General features: G+C 46.9%; 2 protein-coding genes and 1 long non-coding RNA gene across 4 annotated transcripts; 1 reads left to right on the top strand and 2 right to left on the bottom strand.

Annotated features, from left to right (window-relative positions):
• Positions 1 to 402: 402 nt before the first annotated feature.
• On the bottom strand, positions 403 to 5,425 carry LOC142450163 (uncharacterized). The gene is made up of 3 exons (XR_012784919.1): positions 5,065 to 5,425; positions 3,235 to 3,326; positions 403 to 793 (listed from the first exon to the last, which is right to left on the bottom strand). It is a non-coding gene; the product is annotated as an uncharacterized LOC142450163 (long non-coding RNA).
• DRC2 (dynein regulatory complex subunit 2) lies at positions 4,832 to 21,180 on the top strand. 2 transcript variants are annotated; one of them, XM_075551775.1, is made up of 8 exons: positions 4,832 to 5,158; positions 5,712 to 5,879; positions 17,727 to 17,896; positions 18,541 to 18,679; positions 19,605 to 19,802; positions 19,976 to 20,194; positions 20,503 to 20,655; positions 20,779 to 21,180. In XM_075551775.1, the coding sequence occupies exons 1-8, from the start codon at positions 5,036 to 5,038 to the stop codon at positions 21,094 to 21,096; spliced, it is 1,488 nt and encodes a 495-aa protein (XP_075407890.1). In that variant the 5' UTR covers positions 4,832 to 5,035; the 3' UTR covers positions 21,097 to 21,180. The 2 variants fall into 2 exon arrangements, with proteins under 2 accessions (XP_075407890.1, XP_075407891.1); XM_075551776.1 differs by lacking the exon at positions 4,832 to 5,158 and having other exon boundaries at positions 5,740 to 5,879; positions 17,683 to 17,896.
• LOC142450161 (annexin A5) lies at positions 10,835 to 12,233 on the bottom strand. Its single transcript, XM_075551778.1, has one exon. The coding sequence runs from the start codon at positions 12,084 to 12,086 to the stop codon at positions 11,121 to 11,123; it is 966 nt and encodes a 321-aa protein (XP_075407893.1). The 5' UTR covers positions 12,087 to 12,233; the 3' UTR covers positions 10,835 to 11,120.
• Positions 21,181 to 21,444: the final 264 nt, after the last annotated feature.

The following is a 21,444-nucleotide window of genomic DNA, read 5'->3' as shown; positions in this document are numbered from 1 at the left end:
AGAATGCAAAATGCTCCAGCTGTATGCCCAAAGGTGTAAAAAAGGGGGGGATGGTAGTAATTCTTTAAAACTGAAAATAAAACAACCATGTGATTCAGCAGTTTCACTCCTAGGTATATACCCAAAAGACTTAAAAGCAGAGACTCAAACAGAGACATTGTAGCACCTTTCACAATAGCCCAAAGGTGAAACCAACCTACATGTCCATCAGAAAATGGATGGATAAACAAATGTGGGACAGACATACAGCGGGTTATTACTAAACCAGTAGGAAGAAGAAAGTTGCTACATACTATAGTATGGATGGAGCCGCATTTATGCTGAATAAAATAAGCCAGTCACAGAAGGACATAATATAACCTCATTTACATAAAAGGACAAAAAAAGGCAAATGCATAGAAATTCAAGTTTATTAGTGGTTCCAGGAGCAGTAAGAACAGAAGAACGGAGTTCCCAGTGATGGGAAAGTCACTTTGGTTAGGGAAGGATTGCACAGCTGATTAGTGTAATTACTGTCAGTAAGTTGTATGCCTGAAGAACTTGAATTGGCAAAGTTATATTTACAAAAACAGCACGGTTTAAAGAGGATCTTAGACACAGGAGGTTGCTTAGTTTCAATGGGCCCAATAAGTAAGGGCATTTTATGAACTGGAGTTATGGTTTACAATCTTCTCCCATTCTATCAGGTTCCAGTTATTGGGACTCTGAACAGAACCCTCAGAAGTGGTAGCCAGGCACCAGCAAGTTCTTCAGATGAGGCCATGGTTCATGTAGTTTTCTTTTCTCCTTTGCCCTGGGAAAAAACAAAGCAAACTCACAGGGATGGAGTCAATTCCGACTCACACCCTCTGGGATAGGACAGAACTGCCCCCCAGTGAGTCTGAGACTGTAACTCTTTACAGGAGTAGAAATTCCTCTTTCTCTCATGAAGCGGGCTGGTGGTTTTGAACTGCTGGTCTTGTGGTTAGTAACCAGGATGCCAGCAGGGCTCCCTTGCTCCAGGGCAAGTAGAGACAAATAGTTGTGTCTTAGATGGCTGCTTGCAGGCTGCTCGCAAGTCCCCAGACACTACCCAGAAAAATAGGGTGGAGAACATAAACTTTATGCCCATTGGCTGAGATAACCCAGGAGACCACGGTCCTAATCCTTCACATCGAGGAAACCAATCCCTTGAGGGATTTGGTTATGGCTAAGAAGTATCCATACTTGGTGCCCTCTGCTTGACTATATGTATACAAGTGAAAAAAAGGATAGCTACTCAGGTTTCAGATCATACATGCATGGATCTATTCCAGACAAAATGTGCTTACACGTGTCTGTCATCAGTGTGGCTGCAGACAAGTCCTCTTGGTAATGATCTTGTCTCAGTCTCATTAGGGTGCTGTCCGAAATAGGAGTTGAGCTTCCAAGGGGCTCTGCTGGGCCAATTAAATTCAAGGCAGAGAGGTCAGCTCAGAGGATTATAGCAACTGTTATTTGGGGGTCCAAAGGGGTACTCTTGATATGTTTTCTTAAAGAATGCAGGATGAGCATGGGAGCTTATGATGCAAACATTTTAAGAAAATTGAAAATGGCAATGGTGAGATAAAGGACCAGAAAATTGAGTCAAGGTATCCACTCCACACACACACCATCCCCCCATCATGGCAAAGCGCCTGCTCCTTTCTGGAGGGCAACAAGGACGGTCCTATGAGAATGTATTGGGAACCTTGCCTCGTTCACCTTACAGTCCCGATTGATTTTGCCTCCTCATGCTCCTGTTTGTTTCCCAAACTCAGAGAACACTCTCAAAGGGACATAAATTGAGCTCTTTTAGGATGCCCAAACTGCCATTTGGATGTGGTGTTGATCAAAGAGGGCAGAGTCGAGGGGGGGGGGGTGTCAGAGAGAAGGCAACAACATCTTCCGAAAGGCATAAACCAAGAGGCGGCCACACAGAGAAGGAGTCCATAAGGACAACACCTACACGAAGGAAGTGCTGCATCTTTGAATAAACAGCCACCTGAGATCAAAAGAGCAGCATTCGCCCAAAGACAAAGATCAGCAGGGTTAGGAAAGAAGGAGGCAGGAAAACAAGATACAAAGGAAACAAGGGAGATAAGGGCTGTTACATTGTGGGCATTTCAATCAAGGAAATTAAACAACATATGTATGAGAAGTTGGATAGAAAACCCATCTGCCCAGTAAACTTTCACCCAATTTACAGTAAAAAGTTAAAATTTAGATTAAAAAAAGAGAAATATCTAAACCTAGAAAGAGGATGTCAGGAGCCAGTAGCTTCATATTTTGATATTTTTGCTTTATAAAGGTTTCTATGACTTTGTAGCAGTATTTTTCACTTACCATCATACACGCACATGTATATGCATATAGATACACATAAGAAGCCCTGCTGGCACTGTTGAGTAAGCATTGGACTACTAACTGCAAGATTAGAGGTTCAAACCCAGCAGCTGCTCCACAGGAGAAAGATCAGGCTGTCCTACTGCCTCAGGACTGACTACAAGTTGGAATCAACCTGATGTCAGTGGGATTGAACTCACACACACAGAGTATACTAATATATAATCACATATTTTTTGGTTGTTGTTGCTCTTGTTTCAACATTATATGTCATGCTGTTAGTTGTCTGGTGCTGTGGAGTTGGTTCTGACTCAGAGCGACCCTCTGCCCAATAGCATATGGCTCGTGCCTGTACCCCCTCACAATGGTCGCAGCCAATGTACTAATCCATCTCTTGGACAGTCTTCTTCTTTTCCGATGACCTTCAACTTTACCAATCATAATGTCCTTAGTCAGGGACTGATCTCCCCTGATAATGTGCAAAGTACATGAGATGCTGTCTCCCCAGCCAAGTTCTGGGAGCATTCTGGATGTATGTGTTCTGAGACAGTTTAGTTTGTTCTTCTCTTGGCCCACAGTATTTTTAATACCCTTTGCCAACACCCTAATTCCAATGCATCAGTTCTTCTTTGCTCTTCCTTATTCGTGGTCCAGCGTTCATACACAAAGGAGGCCATCGAAAATGCTATGGCCTGGGACAAGCACACCTCAGTCTTCAAAATGGCATTCTTGCTTTTCAATACTTTAAAGAAGTTTGGTCAGCAGATTTACCTAATACAAGAAATCATTTGATTTCTTGATGAGGTAGTTAGTTTATTGTGCCAATCTGGCAGATAAACACATGTGGGGTTAATCGAAGGGCAGAGAGATAAATGGCTCAGTGAGCCTTACCTTTCGAGTTCTCAGGTCTCTTGCTTTCTGATGGTCGGATCAGGGTGCAGCTGCCTTAGCAGTTCCCTGCTTCAGCTTGCAAGGCTGACTTCCTGCAAGACATCCCCAAAGAGAAGCGGAATGGACCTACCCCATACAGCCCTGGGTTCCGGAGCACCTGTGTGGAGACCCCTGCCAGCGCTGAGATGTTTACACATTCACTGACTCAGCTTTCCTCCTGTAGTCGGCATCACTGCATCTGCTTTGTGAGATGGAGGAGGACTTTGTGGACTGGTGTTGGACATATGGGTTAATGTTGGACTTGTGGGCTTGGGCAGCACTGGGTTGGGATGTTTTCTTGATATGCACTTAACCTTTATATAAAACTCTCTCTTGTACATGAGTTTCTGTGGATTTGCTTCTCTAAAATACCCAGACTAACACACTTGACTACTGCTTTCACAAGCATTGTGTGAATCCAAGCAAAATTATAACCTTTGACAACTTCAATCTTTTCTGTTTATCATGATGCTGTTGGCCCAGCTGGAAGGAGTTTTATTTCTTTACACTGAGTTGTCATCCGTATTGAAGGCTGCAGTCCTTCATGCTCATCAGCAAATGCTTCGAGTCCTGCTTGCTTTCGGCAAGCAAGGTTGTGTCATCCACATCCTGCAGGTTGTTAATACGGCTTTCTCTAATCCTAATGATGTATCCAGCTTCTCAGATTATTTGCTCAGCGTACAAATTGAGTATGGTGAAAGAACACAACCCCAACACACACTCTTCCTAATTTTAAACCAGCCAATATTCTCTTGCTCTGTTCCAAAGGATGCCTTGGGTCCATGGAGGGGTTCCTCGTGAGGACAATGAAATATTCTGGAATTCCCGTTCTTCTTAATTTCATCCACAGTTTGCCACACAGTCGAATGCCTTTGCATGGTCAATCAAACACAAGTAAACCTCTTTCTGGTACTCTCTGCTTTCAGGCAAGATCCATCTGACGGACATATGTCACATATATCATAGAAATTACCAAAAGGCACTTTTTTCCTTGTTTACATGTTAGTGACATCATTAACCATCTTCACCCTCATCTAGGGTCATCTTTCCTTGCATAAAAACATAAGCATCTCTTATCTAGAGGGTGAATCATTTCCCTTTCCTCACTCCTGGTATCCACTTTAAACACTTTATAAACAGTTTGGGGTCAAAATATCAATATCATACAATTCAGCAGTTATGAAGAAGTGTTGTAAAATCATTACCACCATCAATTTTAGTGGCATCCACTTTTGAGAGGTTTTGAAAGTGAAAACAACCTTCTAATGCAGCGGTTCTCCACCTTCCTCAAGCCACGGCCCTTTCATAGTCCCTCACGTGGTGGGGACCCCCCAACCATAACATTATTGTCCTTGCTACTTCATCACTGCCATTTTGCTACTGCTATGAATCGGGCGACTCTGGGAAAAGGGTCTTTCGATACTCCCCCTTCCCTCCCCAAAAGGGTCGCGACCCACAGGTGGAGAACCGCTGCAAATGTCTCAAACCTTGACTGCAGTCCTCCAGCGGGCAGGGGGCGCTCCAAGACAGCGACTCTCCTCTCCGTCCCCCTTCGCAATTGGTCGCCGTGGTTGCTAGGAGACGGAGATGCAGAGTCCGGAGGCTCGGGGACCTAATTTCGCTGCTAACCCGGGCTTTCTCTGGCCCGAGGGCGGAGATCTCAGGTCCCGTTATCGCCCACAGTTCCGGAGGCCCCTTGCTAGGCACGTTTCCCCGCCACCCTCTCTAACGGGAGCGGCGGCCGGCCGGCGGGCCAGTAGCCATGCCTAAAAAGGGGAAAAAGGTCCTCACCGAGGAGGAGCAGCTGCTGCTGTTCCAGCAGAAGTTGTTGGCGGATGAAGAGATGGCCAAGAAGAAGGAGCGGCTCCTGAACCAGTTCTTGAAGGTGACAGGCTTTTGTATGACGTTCTTTTGTTCCCTAGCTGTCCCTGGCCTTTCCACCCTGCTGTTGCCGCAGCCTTCTGTCTATCCTGGGCTCCCCGCCTCCGGAAATCCTGAGATGCAGAGATGCAGACCCAGGGTTCGGGCAGCACTGTTGTGGCAGAGAATATCCTGTGCCGAGCATTGAGATGGGGCGGGGCTGGGTGGAGACGGTAGATAGAGTTTGCCAGTCACAACCGAGCCCCAGAGCTGGGACAGGAGGTGCGGTCAGCTGTCCCTGCAGTCTGAAACTCTGATGTTGCCCCGGAAGTGGGCATTAACAACCACATCCTGCTCTGATGCCACCCCCCTGCAGGGCATTCACCCTTGCCCCCCAAAATGCCACCAGGTTGGTCCTGCTTTACTTCAGGTCCTTCCAGAACAAGAACAGGACCCCCTCCCTGAGATTCAGGTGCCAAGACCGGTTCTGAGAAAGGATAAGGTGTCAGCTGACCCGCTGTGATCGTGCTTGTTGTCGGGTGTCAGCGCCCTGGGGGCGTCTCGGTTCCTTCATTCAGGACAAGCTGGCCAAGGAGGAGCACAACAGTGCTCTGAACCTGAATAAGATCAACACGCAGTGGAGAACTGTCCTCCGGGAAGTCAAAACCAAGGAGCTCCATAAAGACATCGAGATCCTCAGCCAGACGTTTGAACGCGTGGTGGACTGCAAAGACAGCGTCATCAAGGTAGGCACCGTTCCCATGGAAGCCCTTGAGTGCGGTTGCTTCCATGTCTTTTCTTAATGGAGAGGGTCCTAGTGAATTAGCCAACTCATCCGTCTCAACGCCCTGGCAAGACGGCGGACTGGGACCAAGCCAGCCTGTGATAGTACAAACCAACCAACCAACCAAACTCACTGCCATCGTGTCAATAGCGACCCTATAGGACAGGCTGGAACTGTCCCCGGGTGTTTCCAACATTGCAACTGTTTACAATTGTAGAAAACCTCATCTTTTTCTTTATTTTTAAAATTACTTTTATTTTTTTAGAAAACCTCATCTTTTTCCCGAGGGGCAAGTTGGTGGTTGCGAATGGCCCGATCTTGGGGTTGATTGGCACCCCACCCCATCACCACTCCTCCACAGAACTCCCATGGGCAGTACGGTTTCAATGGAATGAAAAATAGAATGTTAGTTTGCTATCCCTCTCCCTCCGTTACAGGGACCGTTCTCAGCCATTACTGGTGTTCCAAGTCAATGCCATACATTATTGGAGTTCTAAGGAATCGTAGATGTGATAGTTCAGTTTATTGTGCCAACCTGGCCAATAGGAACATGTGGGATAAATCAGGTCGAAGTTTGGAGGGCAAATAGATAAATGGTTCTGCAAGGTCCGCCCCCCTCTGTCTTGCTCGCTGATGATTGGAGTGTGCCGGAGTGTGCTGCTGCTTTAGCTAGTTCTGTGCCTCAACCTGTGAGCTACACTACCTGTAGGCCAGGCTAACCTGTGGATCGTGTTACTAGAGCTTGAGGCTCCTTCAAACCCTGCTTTGCCATGCTGCTGGTGAGTACATTGCTTGAGCTTAAGGCTGGTGGATCCTGTTGCCTTGCATTCGAAATTCCATCTGGGCCTGCTTTGCTAAGCTCCCGAGCTACTGACTGTTGGTGACCCAATTTGCTGCTTGCTGCCTGAGGGAGGACTCTGCTTGCCTTGCCTGAGAGAGGACTCTTCTGTCTGCTTCCGTGAGCTTGGACCTGGCAGCCCACATGAGTTGAAGGACTTCCAGTACAGTATCTGTTCCAAGGAAGTGCGTTGAACGGAACCCTCTGTCCTGCTGTGTGGACTAATTAGCAGCTATATTCCTTCTCGCTATATGAACCTGTCTTCATATGTATCTAAAATCATGAGTGTCCTGGTTTTGTTTCTCTAGAGAACCCTTCCTAACACAGTAGGCATGACCCACTGATTTAGTAACACGCTGGAGCATTTCCGTGGGAGGAGGCTCATACAGAGACGGGGACCAACTTGCCTGTGGCCACAGAGCTAGGGGGAGAGCTGAGACTAGAGCAAAACTCTCTTGCCTCCACTGTAGCGCTTTCTTTAGTCCAAATTCTGTTTGGCCCTTTGATTCACCTCCATTGGCCCTAATTAACATTGGTAGATGCTCTGTGGGTCAGAGCAAGTGTGGATTTTTAACTCAGGCCTCCGTATGCTTTCAGAAGGTTCTTGATTTCTTCCCATTGCTCCCTCTAAGTGATTTTGCTGTGTGCCCTTTCATCTTAATTTTCTTTTTTTAAAGATCATTTTCTTGGGGGCTCTCACAGCTCTTAAAACCCTCTGTACTGCTGTGTGGACTAATCAGCTGTTATATTCCTGTCACAATCAGCTGTTATAATCCATACATCATTTGTATCGAGCATATTTGTACATATGTTTCCATCCTCATTCTCTAAACATTCGCTTTCTATTTGAGCCCTTGGTATTTTTTCTTATTTCCAACACGTTAATGCCACATAATTTACATATCCTACAATCGAATAGTTCAATCATTCACTCGTATCAAGGGGGAATTGTACAATGACCACCACATCCACCCTAGAGCATTCCCCCAAAATCAGCTGTGCATTCACGATCGGCTCCAGTGCTCCTTCCACCCCTTCATTATTTACTCCCGAACTCCCCTTACCCTCATCTTATTTTTAACCTATGTTCACTAGCTCCTTCTCCTTACCCTTTTGTCTATTTAAAAAAATTTTCCCCCAAAGCACCAGCATTGTGAACCTGGCATCCCATCTCATTGCTCCTTCACAGCCAAACCATTGGGGAAAATTCAGCAGACCCCAGGCAGCTTCAAGCAATACATATTTGCCAGATTTTCTAACCTATCCCCCAGTTTGCTGAGTGGTGCCCAGACCACCGCTTAACTTCTATGGCTTTTTTTATAAGTGTTTTGTTTTGTTTCGCAGACTCTGATTTGAAGTTAGCAAATATTTGATAAAAAGAGGACACGTGCTAATCATTTAGGGACACTGAGCAGTGGGCCAGGCTCCTTGACCAGCCAATACGCGTCTTCTGATCAAACAGTGTGGCAGCTTGCAATTACAGGTCCTGTTACTGTAGCTGACTCACATATTGCTACCATTATGTCCCTTCACCTCCCATTTATCCTGCTTCACACCCCTCTGCTCCCTCCCTTCTCTACAGGGAAATTGCTCTGGTAAATCCACGACTCCAGAACTTAGGACACGTTTCATCATTGCGTCTCCATCGAATCTAACTGACCCTCTTGGCCAGGCCCTACGTCTTGAAACTCTCCATTCATTTCCATGTATTTGTCTTTCCTGACTTTTCTCAGGCCTCCGGGATCTGGGCATCCAGTCCTTTCTGTGAGTTTTTCTTCTTCTCTCCAGGCTTTGAAACAAATTTCTAGGGCTTAGGCAAGCGTCCTCGTTGTGCTGGTATTGAGCACTGAGGAAGTCTAGTGCTAGCTGGGTTTTCCCTGGAATCCCGTCCTTGATATTTGAGCTTCCTGGACACCTTGTTCTGATTGTGCAGGGTCAGCACGACTGGACCCGTGAGCTCCCCGTTCCCAGCCAGCCCACTTCCCACCCTCCATGTTGTGGCCCTCCCTATACTTTGTTGTTTTTTTTTAAATCATTTTATTGGGGACTTGTACAACTCTTATTGAAATCCATACACACATCCATTTGGACACATTTGGTCAATATGTTGCCATCATCATTTTTGAAACATTTTCTTGCTACTTGAGCCCTTGGTATCAGCTTCTCATATTTCCCCTTCCTCCCTCCCTCCTGAACCCTTGATAATTTATAAATGATTATTTTTTCATGTCTTACACTGACCAATGTTTCTCTTCACCACTTTTCTGTTATCTGCCCCCCTGGGAGGGGGTTATAGTTAGCTTATTGTGATTGGTTCCCTCTCCCCCCTCACCTTCCCTTTCCCCTCCTGATATTGCTACTCTCGATATTGGTCCTAAGGGGTTTATCTGCCCTGGACTCCCTGTGTTTCCAGCTCTTATCTGTACCTGTGTACATGCGCTGGTCTAATTGCCTACAGATGGGCTTTGGGTCTCTACTCTGCCCTCCCTTTCATTCACAATGATAGGATTTTTTTATTCTGGGTTTTTGATGCTGATACCTGATCCTATCCACACCTTATGATCACACAAGCTGGTGTGCTTCTTCCATGTGGGCTTTGTTGCTTCTGAGCTAGATGGCTGCTTGTTTATCTTCAAATCCAATATTAGTCCATATGTCCGATACCAATCTGGAAAATCCTCTTCAGACTCACGAAAGACATTCAATGACACCGAATGCAGGATGATCACAGGCCAGTGGATAAAAAGTCTTTGGATCCAGTGGCGTCATAAGCATCTCAGCACTGGCAGGGGGTTCTATGTGACTTGTCCAGCTCCAGAGGCCTGGGTGCATCAGGGTAGGTCCATGTGGCTTCTCCAGCTCAGGGCATTAGCATAGTTCCATGTGTCTTGTTGGTAGAGCATCTCCAAAGGGTGAAGAGAGAGAGAGTGAGTCTCACTGTCCAAGAAGGAATACCGGATTTCTCAGAATTCTCAGGAGAAGGCTATGCCCACACAGAGGCCTCATTGGCTATGATCCAATTGACAGGCTAGACTCCACCCCTTCACTCTTAATCCTCTCAAGTCCCAAATTGACACCAGATTATGTAACTACCACACTGCACTTTAGATAAAGGTTAACAGAGCAGATCATCAAGTTCACATTCAATCAGTCAGACACGTTTTCTTTCAGCTCATCCACTGCCATCGCCCCAATGTATCCTGGCTTGTCCCCTCTCCTCACTGTGTTTCCTATTTCCCTTCATCCGTCTTGCCTAACCCTCTGGACTTTGTTTTTTGGCAAGTGCTGCCCTCTTGAACTAAATGGAGTGTTATTTTACCCTGGGGGTGAGTTCAGTTCCAGAACTAAAGGGTGACTAAGGCCCCAGTCTTGGGGGTCCCACCAGTCTCTATCTAATCAGTAAACCCGGTCTATTTTATGGTTTCATTTCTGTCTACACATCTCTCTCATCTTACCAACGATGTTCCATTGTGATCCTTCTCAGATTAGGCAGTAGTAGTCGGTGGGCACCTTCTGGTTCTCCTGGTATGTTGTGTTTTATACCTTGTTTGTCCATTTGGCAGGCTGTGGTGCCTTGCGTGTTGCAATGCAAACGTTAGAGACAGAGGGAGGAAGAGTAGTTTGAAAACAAGGCCCTGGTGATAGGAATGAAGTTGGAGATCGCATGATAGAATTTTGCAAGACCAATAACTTCTTCGTTACAAATACATTTTTCCAGCAACAAACACACACACAAAAAGGCAACTATACATGTAGAGTTCTCCAGATGGAATAAATAGAAGTCAAATAAACTACATCTGTGGGAAGAGATGATGGGGAAGCTCAATATCAGGAGCTAAAATCAACCAGGGGCCAACTGCTCATATGTGTTTTTTTTTTTTTAAATGAAATGTTTATTATTTTTCATTAATCATTTGAATGCACTGTCCATAAGGTCACAGGCTTAATTTAAAAGAAAATGATCAATAACACTCCCAAGATTTCACAGTTTCAAGGCTAAGATTCCGGTTAAGGTAACACAGTTAAGTTAATATAAATGAGGTTTTACAAAATGGCTAAAATGAGGTTTTACAAAATGGCTAAAAGCAGCCTGGGCTCCTAAAGTAAAATATAAGTGGCCCGGACTCTAGACTTAGTAAAGTTAAGGACACGTTGGTACTATAACCGCCCGAGAGATAGAGGCATCGCTACTGCAGATCAAAATGAAGTACAGATATGTTCTCCTACAACATATAAGCTTTGGTCGTTCGCAGGCTAGCATGAATAAGGCAACATATGTCAAGCACCGGCGTAAGGAAGTGCAGCTAGATGTGCTGTCGGATGTGGTGACCACGGTGGCCGGCCTGGAGCAGGGGTCTCCACACATTAGTCGTCTTCTCCTCCACAGAGCATCAGCAGGGCTTTCTTATAGTCCCCAGATGTGTCCCCCTTAATCATGGAATAAAGAGAGGTGGCAAAATTCTTCCTAAACTCCATTCTTATGTTAAACAGATCGATCTCACTCCTGGAAACCACAACTCTGATGAGGGTATGGTCATCGGTCCCAGCTCCCTTAATAGCATGGTAGAGGGTCTCTGCCAGGTAGGCGGGTATGCTTCGAATAGACTTTACAACAGCGAGCAATAGTTGCTCCAGATTGCCAGAAGTCTCCCGATCAATGGTTTCCTCAATTTGAAATCCGGATATGGTCATGTATTTGTCAAACACCCTTCTCAAATGAGACACACTTCGAGTTCCGAAGATGGTGATAAACTTTTCTTCATCCGTCCCCCATTTGAGTTCCCCGGCTTGAAACAAAACCTGAGCATCTTGCTCGACTTGGGCTTCATCCAATCCAGTATCAGGGTCTCGATTAGCCTGGAGGAGAACCACCAACATCCTCTGGTAGTACCCCGACGTGTCCCCCACCACATCGTCTTCCAGGTTGGAGCCGTATTCTTCTTCATAAGCTTGTTTTATGGCTCTCAGCTCTGCAGGCGTCCTTGAAGCAATAATTTCTGTCAGTACCTTTTCATCTGTCCCAGCTCCCTTAAGAGCATGCTTCAGTTCATAGGCATCGTAGAGCTTAGAGGGCTTCATCAGTGCTACAATTAATTTTTCAAATTTTCCAGTCAGTTCTGATTTCAGGTCATCCAAGAGATCCCGGCCAAACTGCGTTTTAAAGGCCTCACAGATAACCTGGCGCTGAGCATTACTGCGGGATGTCAGCAGTGTCAGGATGGTGTCCTCGTTGGTACCCAGGCCTTTCATTGCTTTTCGAAGGGTTTCTGCATCGGCCCGCTCATCAAATTCAGGGAAGGCAGCCACAGTGCCTCTGAGAAGCTGTGCCATGGCGACTGCTCCGGTCCGAAGGTGATGGAAATCTAGTCAGAGGGACCCAGATGCTGAGAACCAGGTGTTCACAGAGAATCCCGCTGGGAGACTGTGTCACTCCGGACTAGGCTGAGATGTGGGCCATATGTAAGTTAAGATTGAAGGTAGAGAGGATTAAAACAAGTCTGTGAGAGTCAAAATACAAGTTTGAGGATATCTGTATCTCACCTGAATTTAAATAACATCTCAAAAAACCGATTGCGTATACTAAACACTAATGACAGAAAAATTAATGAACTATGGGATGACATCAAGAACATCATACATGAAGAAAGTAAACAGGCATTAAAAAAAAACCAGAAATAAAGAAAAGATCCAAAGTGGATGTCAGAAGAGACTCTGAAACTTGGTCTTCATCATAGAGTAAGCTCGGGCAAGTGGAAGAATTAATGAAGTCAAAGTGCCAAACAGGAAATTCCCAAGAGCATCTCTAGAAGGCTTGATAGAATATTATGATGAAATATATAAAGACCTACAATTAGAAAACCAAAAAAGAAAGATTACACTCTAGATATCTTAAACTGAAACAAAGAAAAAATTCAAGCCTCAAGTTGCAATACTGAAAGATTCTATGGGCAAAATATTGAATGACGCAGGAAGAATCAAAAGAAAATGAAAGAATACAGAGTAGCTACTGAAAATAACTAGTCAACATTCAGTCAGTTCAAGGGGTAGCATATGACAAGAACCAATGGTACTGAAGGAAGAAGTTCAAGCTGCGCTGAAGGCTTTAGCCTAAACCAAGGCCCCAGGAATTGATGGCATACCCATCAAAATGTTTCAACAAGCTGGGGAGGCACTAGAAGCATTCACTCATCTATACCAAGAAATTTGGAAGACAGCTACTTGACTAAATGACTGGAAGAGATCCTTTTTTGGGGGTACCCATTCCAAAGAAAGGTGATCCAACAGAGTACACAGTCACATTTTGCTGAAGTTCACCCAACATTGGTTGCAGAGAGCTGCCAAAGATACAAGTAGGATTCAGAAGAGGATGTGAAACAAGGGATACCACTGCTGTTGCCAGATGGATCTTGGATCAAAGCAGAGACTACCAGAAAGATGTCTACTTGTGTCTCATTGACTGTGCAAGGACATTTGACTGTGTGGACCATAACACAGTACGGAGAGCCTTGAGAGGAACGGGCACTCCAGACACCTCATTGTGCTTATGCAGAACCCGTACGTGAAGTAAGAGGCAGCTATGCAAACAAAATAAGAAAAAAACTGCGTGGTTTGAAATCAAGACGGGTGTGCATCATGGTTGTAGCTTCTCATTATACTTATTTAATCTGTATGCTGGGCAAATCATCTGGAAAAACGGGATTATATGAAGAAGAATGCATTTATCAGGATTGGAAGAAGTCTTAGGAACCATCTTCAGCCTTCAGTGTGGATTACAACACAATGGAAAGAAAACCCAAATCCTCCCAACGGCACCAGTAGGGCACATCCCGCCAAAGAGCAGAAAGTTTGCCAGTAAATTGTCCAGGACTTCATTTCACTTGGATCTACAATCAATGATCACTGAAGCAGCAGTCAAGGGACCAAACAATGGTTGACTGGGTCAGTCTGCTGCACACGTCCTTTTTAGAGTGTTGAAAAGCAAGGACGTTGCTTTGAGGGCTAAAGTACACCTGATCCAAGCCATGGTATTTTTAAAGTCTCATATGCACGTGAGAGTTGGATGTTGAATAAGGAAGACCAAAGAAGAATTTATGCATTTGAGTTACAGTGCTGGTGAAGACTTCTGAAAGTACCATGGACTGCTAAGGACCAAATCTGCTTGGGAAGAAGTACAGCCAGTGTGGCCCTTAGCAAGGCTGGCAAGACTTTGTCTCACATACTGTGAGCATGGTCTCAGGAGAGACCAGTCCCTGGAGAAGCACATCATGCTTCATAAAGCGGAGGGGCAGCCAAAGAGAGGAAGGCCCTCGACAAGATGGATGGACACAGTGGCTGCAACAGTGGGCTCAACCCCAAGAATCATTGTGGAAGCATGACGTGATACTTCTCAAAGTGTTGCTACGTCCACGCCCCAGAGGTTGATGACTGAGGCGACACACGACTGGGGGTACTTCGTTCTGTTGTACGCTGGGTTGCTCTGAGCCAGAACTAACCGATGGCACCCACCAACAACATTGTGCTTCAGGTGTCCCTTTGTTTTCAGGTAAAGTAGGGGGTTACTTGTTGGGCTGCTAACCACAAAGTTACTGGCTTAAAGCCACCACCTAAGGGCAAAAGGAAGGCGGTTTTCTACTCCCGTAAAAAGTTACAGCCTCGGGAGAAGCTTTACTCTGTCCTATAGGGTCACCAAGAGCCCTGTAGGGCTGCTATGAGTCAGAATCAACTCGACGGCAATGAGTTTTTTTGTGTTTGTTGTCTGTATTTCCTGTACTTCAGCAGGAATCAGAGCTGAAAGCTAAATTATCTCTCTCTGAGAGAGCTTATTATATATAATATATAGAGAGACCACATATGTGTGTAGACATATACATAGAGACATCTGTCTTTTTTGTAGGGGAACAAGATTACTAGACTGCTTCATAGGAGGTACTTCCATCAGGAAAGAGATCTTATTTCTGGTGATGCTAGCTCCTCTTCTTGATTCATTAATTCACTGGGAGAGGCAAATGCTGATATTCTAATAGTATAATTCCATTTCACTTATTAACCGGAATACTTCTGTAAAGAGATCCTTTGCCTCATTTGTCATTCACTTGCCCAGAAGTGTCCTTTGTCCATTTGTCATCCTGTGGTGGCTTGTGTCTTGATGGGATGCGATAAGCTACGCCTCTGGTATTGCAAATTAGAGCAGTACCACCCCCAATGGGCAGGTGTCAGGGGAGCTGCCAGTCCAAGACAGACTAGGAAGAAGCAAGAGGTGGCAGATTTCTGGGAACTATTGGCCCTTGAAACCCCTGTGACTAGCAGCGGAACACCGTCTGATACAGGGCCAGAAGATGAGACCCTCGGGTTGGAAGGCACTCAAAGGACGACTGAGGCAAAGCTGCCTCCTCAAAGCACAGCCAACCTCCATGCTGTGCACGGAACAAAGCTTGAGGAGCTGTCACTTACTGCTGCGACAAAATGAGAAGACAGCTGCTGCACACATTTACTAGTCCTCAAAATGTGGAAGATACAAAGTATGAATCTAGGAAAATTGGAAGTAATTGAAAATGAAATAAAACTCATAAAGATTGCAGTCCTAGGGGTTAGTGATCCGAAACGGGCTGGTTTTGGCCATTTTGAATCAGACAAATGGTCTACTCTGCTGGCTATGACAAATTCAAGAGGTATGTGTTATATTCATCATCAAATAGAACATTTCAAAATCTGTCCCGAAGTACAGTGGTGCCAGTGGTAGAATAATATACTCCTACAAAGACCAGCTAATGAGTGCCAAAGTGTAGAGGTCTGATGCACTCAACACCAGTGACCACAGACCAAGGGAGGGCGTGATGTCTTAAAGAGAGGAAAAGATCCTTAAAGTCAGGAAAGAAAGCAAAGGCTGAAATGCTTCTCAGAGGAGGCTCTGAAAATTTCTCTTGAACATAGAGTAGGTAAACGGAATGTAAGAAACTATGAACTAAAAGAGCTGAACAGGGGGTAGCTCAAACAGAAACGCGTACTATTGAAATCCGCACTGATGGAGAGTTAGAAAGCCAGCAGGGACGAACACGCCACGCTCCTTCCACGGGGAGAACTGAAGACGGGATTCGGTCATGGAGTTGCAATAGTGAGCGATTCTATGAGCAAAAATTGAATATGCATGAAACAGCAAAAGAAGATAGACTTTTTTTTGAAGTTAGACATTTTTAAACCCAGGTCAGCTACACCCTTCTACCCATGAGCAGGATGGCTAGCTGGTGTGGGATGGTTCTCAATTTTATTACAATTTTATGCTTCGTGTTCAACTTATGCTAACCTATGGAAATAAAATATGGACTTAGAAGGAGAAATCAAAAGAAGAAGATGGAAATAAAACAGTGCGTCGCCTTACCAAAAAGAATTGGTGGCCATTCAGTCATGTCCAGAGGTTGCACATGATCAGGAAGCGTGGCTCTGGAAAGGCGTCCAGGATGCACGGAAGGCACTGGCAAGAGACAAGGCTCCAGGAACTGACAGCAGCAGTGCAGGGGTTGCAGCAAATGGTGGCAACACTGGCAGCTGACTGGAAGCGATCCATATTTGTGCCCATTCCGATAGAGATGGTCCAATGGAATGTGTAAATCATCTCACAATAGCATTAACATCATACCCAAGGGAAATGCTGCCGAAGAAAAATTCAAGAACCTTTGCAACAGGACATTGACAGGGAGCTGTCAGAAATGCAAGCCAGAGTCGGAAGAGGACATGGCATGAGGGATGTCATTGCTGGTGTCGGCTGGATCTTGGCTGAAAGCAGAGAAGTCCAGGAAGTTGTTTTCCTGTGTTTTATTGACAGTGGAGAGGGATTCGAACCCACCAGCTGCTGGGCTAGAGAAAGATGTAGCCACTTGCTTCTGTAAAGCCTTGGGCACCCCATGTGGCATTTCTACTCTCTCCATGGGCTTTCTGAGTCAGAATAGACTCGCTGGCGATGGGCTTGGCTTTGTGAACGCCCAAGTCAAACCTACCTGGTGTGTTTTGATCCACCGCAGCTATGATCTTTGCCGGTGATCAGACTGACCCTTTCTCGCCAGTGGAAGTGTTCCAATTACTTATTGCTCCAAAGCACACCATCTCTAAAGGAGTGATTTTAAACTACTTACCGTGCTCTCTTCTGGTTCTGTAGGCTGACTAAGCTCACGAGGGTGGGTGCCTGGGGTCGCTCAGCCAATTTCAATCAAATGGAAGCTGTGGCTGCGTCATATGGAGATCCATTGGGCTGGACATCCTGGTGGCTGGCAGTAGATTCTGTCAGTTGGGAGCTCAGCTGAGCTGTTGACTGGAGTTTCTCATGTCCCCTGTCCCCCACCCTCACCCCTCCATGTGCAGCCCTGGGCTTCTCAAAGCATAGAGGCCTCCTAAAGGAAGCAAAATGTAAAAGGGAAAAGTGGCCAGATCCATTGGGGGCTATGCCCCAAACCGGCAGTGTCACTTCTGCTGTGCTATTGGCCAAGGCAGTCACGAGAGTGTGTTGAAATCCAAGTAGCTAGAATAAGAGGTTTCAGCTCCTACCGAGGAAGTGGTGAGGTGACAATGCAGAACACTGCTGGTTGGGAAACAGTGCTCATCTTTTGAGCTACTTCATATTGGTTCTTGAGCCCTCTCGGAATGACTCTCTTAGTCTTTCATAGCTTCTCTGCTGTGTTGGGTAACAACATGTTCCCAGCTCAATTTGCTTGTTTTCTGTCTCAGACTTCAAAGCAGCCATTTCTCTGGTCCCTTTGAGTGGTAGCTCAGTCACTGTAAATGTTTGCTATCCCCAGACCATGGGCTGGATCCACGGGGCTCTTGCTTTACATTCAAGAGTCCAGAGTCAAAGAACTGGCATTAGGAACAGGAGGGACATGTCACCATTGCTGTCCTCTGACTAGCCAGCTGAATAAAGTCTTTTTTTGTCACACAGATATGCCCTCCAGCCAGAATGGTAACTCTCTGTTTCCTGCCTAGTCTTTAGCTAAGGACCTGGCAGAAGCCGAGGAGCAGTACGCCCATGCCCTGCGCAGCCACCTGCACAATGTTGATCAGCTCTTGGCCCTGCAGAGGCGCCGGCTCAACCTCCTAGAGGAAAGCTACAACATGGAGCTGGAGGCCCTAACCAAGGAGTTTGAGACGGAAAGGTGTGGAGCCCTGGAGCAGCGGTCCTCAAACTTCCCAACGCCGCAACCCTTTCATATGGTTCCTTCCTCATGTTGTGGTGACCCCCCCCAACCATAAAAGTGTTTTCGCTGCTACTTCATCACTGTTATTTCGCTTTTATGAATTGGGCGATCCCTGTGAACGGGTCGTTTGACCCACAAAGGGCTCCAGACCCACAGGTTGAGAACCACTACCCTAGCAGTAGGGGGGGGGGGTAGGGGGGTAGTGGCCAGACTGCAGAGCTGCCACCTGTAAGCAGTGTATCCAGCCCTTTGTAACATCCCCCTTAATCATGAGCTGGCCGCCACAGGGAAGATCACACTGATTCAGGTTTAACCGTGCATCCAGCGGTAGCTTCCCTTGCCCAGGGTCACGGCCACAGTCTCCAATGCCTGCACCAACTACTTTCCAGTGGAGCTAGGATGGAAACCTCTCACGGTGTTCCTTGGAACTATAAACTTCCGTGTCGTTACCTAGTCAAGAATCAAAACAGTGATGATCACATTCCTTCTTCCCCATCCTAAAAGGAAGAGAGCCCTCCCTCCCTTCTTTATTCCACAGGGCTTAGAGCTGGCTGTCGCTGATGGTCTGTATGCTCTAGCCCCCAGGGTCTTGTCTCCCACAGGAAGATGATCATTGACCAGCACGAGAAAGAGATGCACTATCTACAAGACGTCTTCATGGCCATGGAGCAGAACTATATCGATACTGAGTACGAGAGCAAGTTGGAGTTCCAGAGCCTGTGGGATGATCTCAAAAACAAGGTACAGAGGGAGAGCAGGCCGGGAGCAGGTAGTTAAGGGAGAGAGAAATGCTCAAGACTCTTAGGACTTCTCTGGATACTCGTGGATAAGCCGAATTTTTCAGCACATTTTGGTGGTAAAATTAGGTGCCTCGGCTGATACTCGGGCCAGCTTGTACTCGAGTATATATGGTTTCAGACCTAGAAGATACTACTTTAACCAGGGTGGAAGCCAATGTCTCAGACACCAGCAGTCAAGAGAATATCAGTAGCCGCCGTAGATATCTGTGCTGCTTTCTGTAACTTCATGAAAATCGGTTGGGAAACACCAAAATCGGTTCTGAAATACCAGCGGGCTCCAGTAAGGCTAAAAAGCACCCCAGAGACCATCTGGCTTCACTTGTCCTTGGCAGATGCAGACACCAAAGCCTGGAGTAGTGAAATGACGTGTTGCTGGTCTAAGGGAGAACCAGGAGAACCCAGGCCTCCTGCCCCTTGGCCCAAAGTGCTTTCCACCATCTGGAAGTTGCAACCGGAGTAAAAGTATGGGGTTCTTTGTTCCTATTTTGCCCCACGGTTGTTTTATAAAAATTTTAGGCATGCTTTCTATGTTGAACAATTGGGGCATGTCAAATGAAAATCCACGTCTCCAGCCTTGCGGAAAAATCGAGCAACACAGGGCCACATTTCCAAATAGTGACACTCATGTGGAGCCGAGCAGCTGTGGCCCCCTTTCCGTGGAGCAGGTCCCTGTCAGTGTGCCGCAGGCCCACCCCGCCCACAGCACGCAGCAATGCCATCTGCCAGTGATGCCTCTGTGCCCATTTTCATGGGGGACCCCTGCACTCTGCTAGGCAGCCAGCAGTTGGAGGTGAGGTTGCAGGTAGACGTGAAAGGGTCCTAAAAGGATGGTTCTAAGCACTGGCGACTCTGGGCCTCCTTCCTAGAACTTAGAAGAGAAGCACTTTCTCCGCCTGCAACTGGAGAACATCGTGGAAGATCTGTGGAGAAGGTTCCAGGAGGCACTCAAGACTTACACGGATGCCACAGAGGACAGAAAGATTGCCTTTGAGGCCCTGAAGGTGAAGGATGAAAAGAGTTCCAAAGAGATTGAAGCCCAGATGAAGAAAATACAGAAACTACAGGTTAGTGTGGCCTGCCTGAAATCCAGCTACAGCGTGGCCCAGCCCTGTCGTCTCCCCTTCATTCCCATGGGACCTCATCACCGGTGGGAGGAGGTGGTCTCACTCTGACTGCTCTCAAGGAAGACCCCCAGCCAGTCATGTCCCATCTCCTATATTCCTGTCCTCCCGACCAGGATGCCATAGGTGTCTTAAGAGGCAAAATTGTGGCGCACCACCGTGAGAGTGAAGAACAGAGCCAGTATATTCGTAATGACAAGGAGTCGATCCTTATACAACTACGAAAACTGAAGGCCCAGAGGACTCAGACCCGGGAAGTCTCACAGGAGAATCTGGTCAAGCTCGCTCTGGAGAGCAATGACACCCTCAAGACCCTGCGGAGGATTGTCGACAAGGTAAAGGCAGGGAGCGGGCGGGCTGAGCACCCCCAAGGAGTCTGCAAGGTGAGAGGGTTTGGGAAAGTGGGGAGGCGGCAGAAAGCCATCCTCCTGCTCCCTACCTGCGTGGACACTCGCAGGGTCTATCTTGTTCCGTACTCTCTCCGCTCTCGCATGGTAAACGAGATGAGTTAATAAACAGGAAACACTTGGAATAAGGCCCTGTGCCAGGTTTTCTTTTGAGCTGTTGTCTCTGCCCTGGATCCCAGCCAGGGAACAACTCCTTTCCCCTCTCCTAATAAAAGATGGCTCCCTGCTTCCAAAAGGGTGAAAAGATTCTCAAGCTTGCTGAGATATGTAGGAAATACGAAACAGAAGAAGAAAAAGTGCTGCCTTTTTATTCGTCAACACTGACCCCCGAGGAGACGGTGGTGATGGTGGAAAAGAAACCAGAAGAGCTGAGTGAGGAGCTTGCAAAGGTGACATTCCTAAGGCCGGGAGCCATCACTCAGCGCGGGGGTGGGGTGGGGATGGGAGCCACACTGTGCAGCGGTCACTCATGGGGCCTGCCATGTACCTTCTCCCTTGACCTCAACTCCCAGGTGGTGATGGACTATGCAGGGATGGAGAACTTCTGGAAAAGGTATAACAAAGTGAAACTGGAGCAGCTGAGCCTGGAGCGCAGGCGGGCCCAGCTGCTAGACATCAACGGGAAGCTGCGGGAGATGCTCAAGCAGTACCTGGACGGCATCTCAGTGAGTGACGAAGTGCTTAGCCAGCTCAACCCACTCTTCATCGTCAACCACCGGAGCAACTTACCCTCCGCCTTGTCCCCGCCCGCAGCCCCGCCAGGGGCCAAGCCGCCTCGCCTCACTTACAACATCACCGAAGCAGCCCACGTGATCTCTCATACCCTGTGACCCAAGGGGACATTGTCTTCCCCCACTTGGGATTTTTTTGAGGCCCCGAGAACTTTGCTCTATTAAAAGTGTCTGAGCTCCTGATCACTGTGCTGTATTGGACAGAGCAGCCCACTTTGAGGACACTACGAATGTCAGTCCCAGGAAATGGAGGGACTTGTTGGCCCAGGCCAAGAGGCCCACTGCCTAGTGAAAATGCTGCTCCAGAATTGGGGCAACGTAAGGCCTAGTGATCCCGACAGGGGCGGCAGGGGTGTCCAAGACCAGGTCTTTGGGGTAAGGTAGGAAAGCAGAGAGAGGCCTTACCCACAGTGGGTAAGAACCATCTCAGAATGTTTTCCACACCCC

This window comes from Tenrec ecaudatus, chromosome 6 (genome assembly GCF_050624435.1).
Source record: "Tenrec ecaudatus isolate mTenEca1 chromosome 6, mTenEca1.hap1, whole genome shotgun sequence".
Lineage (NCBI taxonomy): Eukaryota > Metazoa > Chordata > Mammalia > Afrosoricida > Tenrecidae > Tenrec > Tenrec ecaudatus.
The sequence above is the reverse complement of the archived record's forward strand: the minus strand, read 5'-3'. Positions and strand labels throughout refer to the sequence as shown.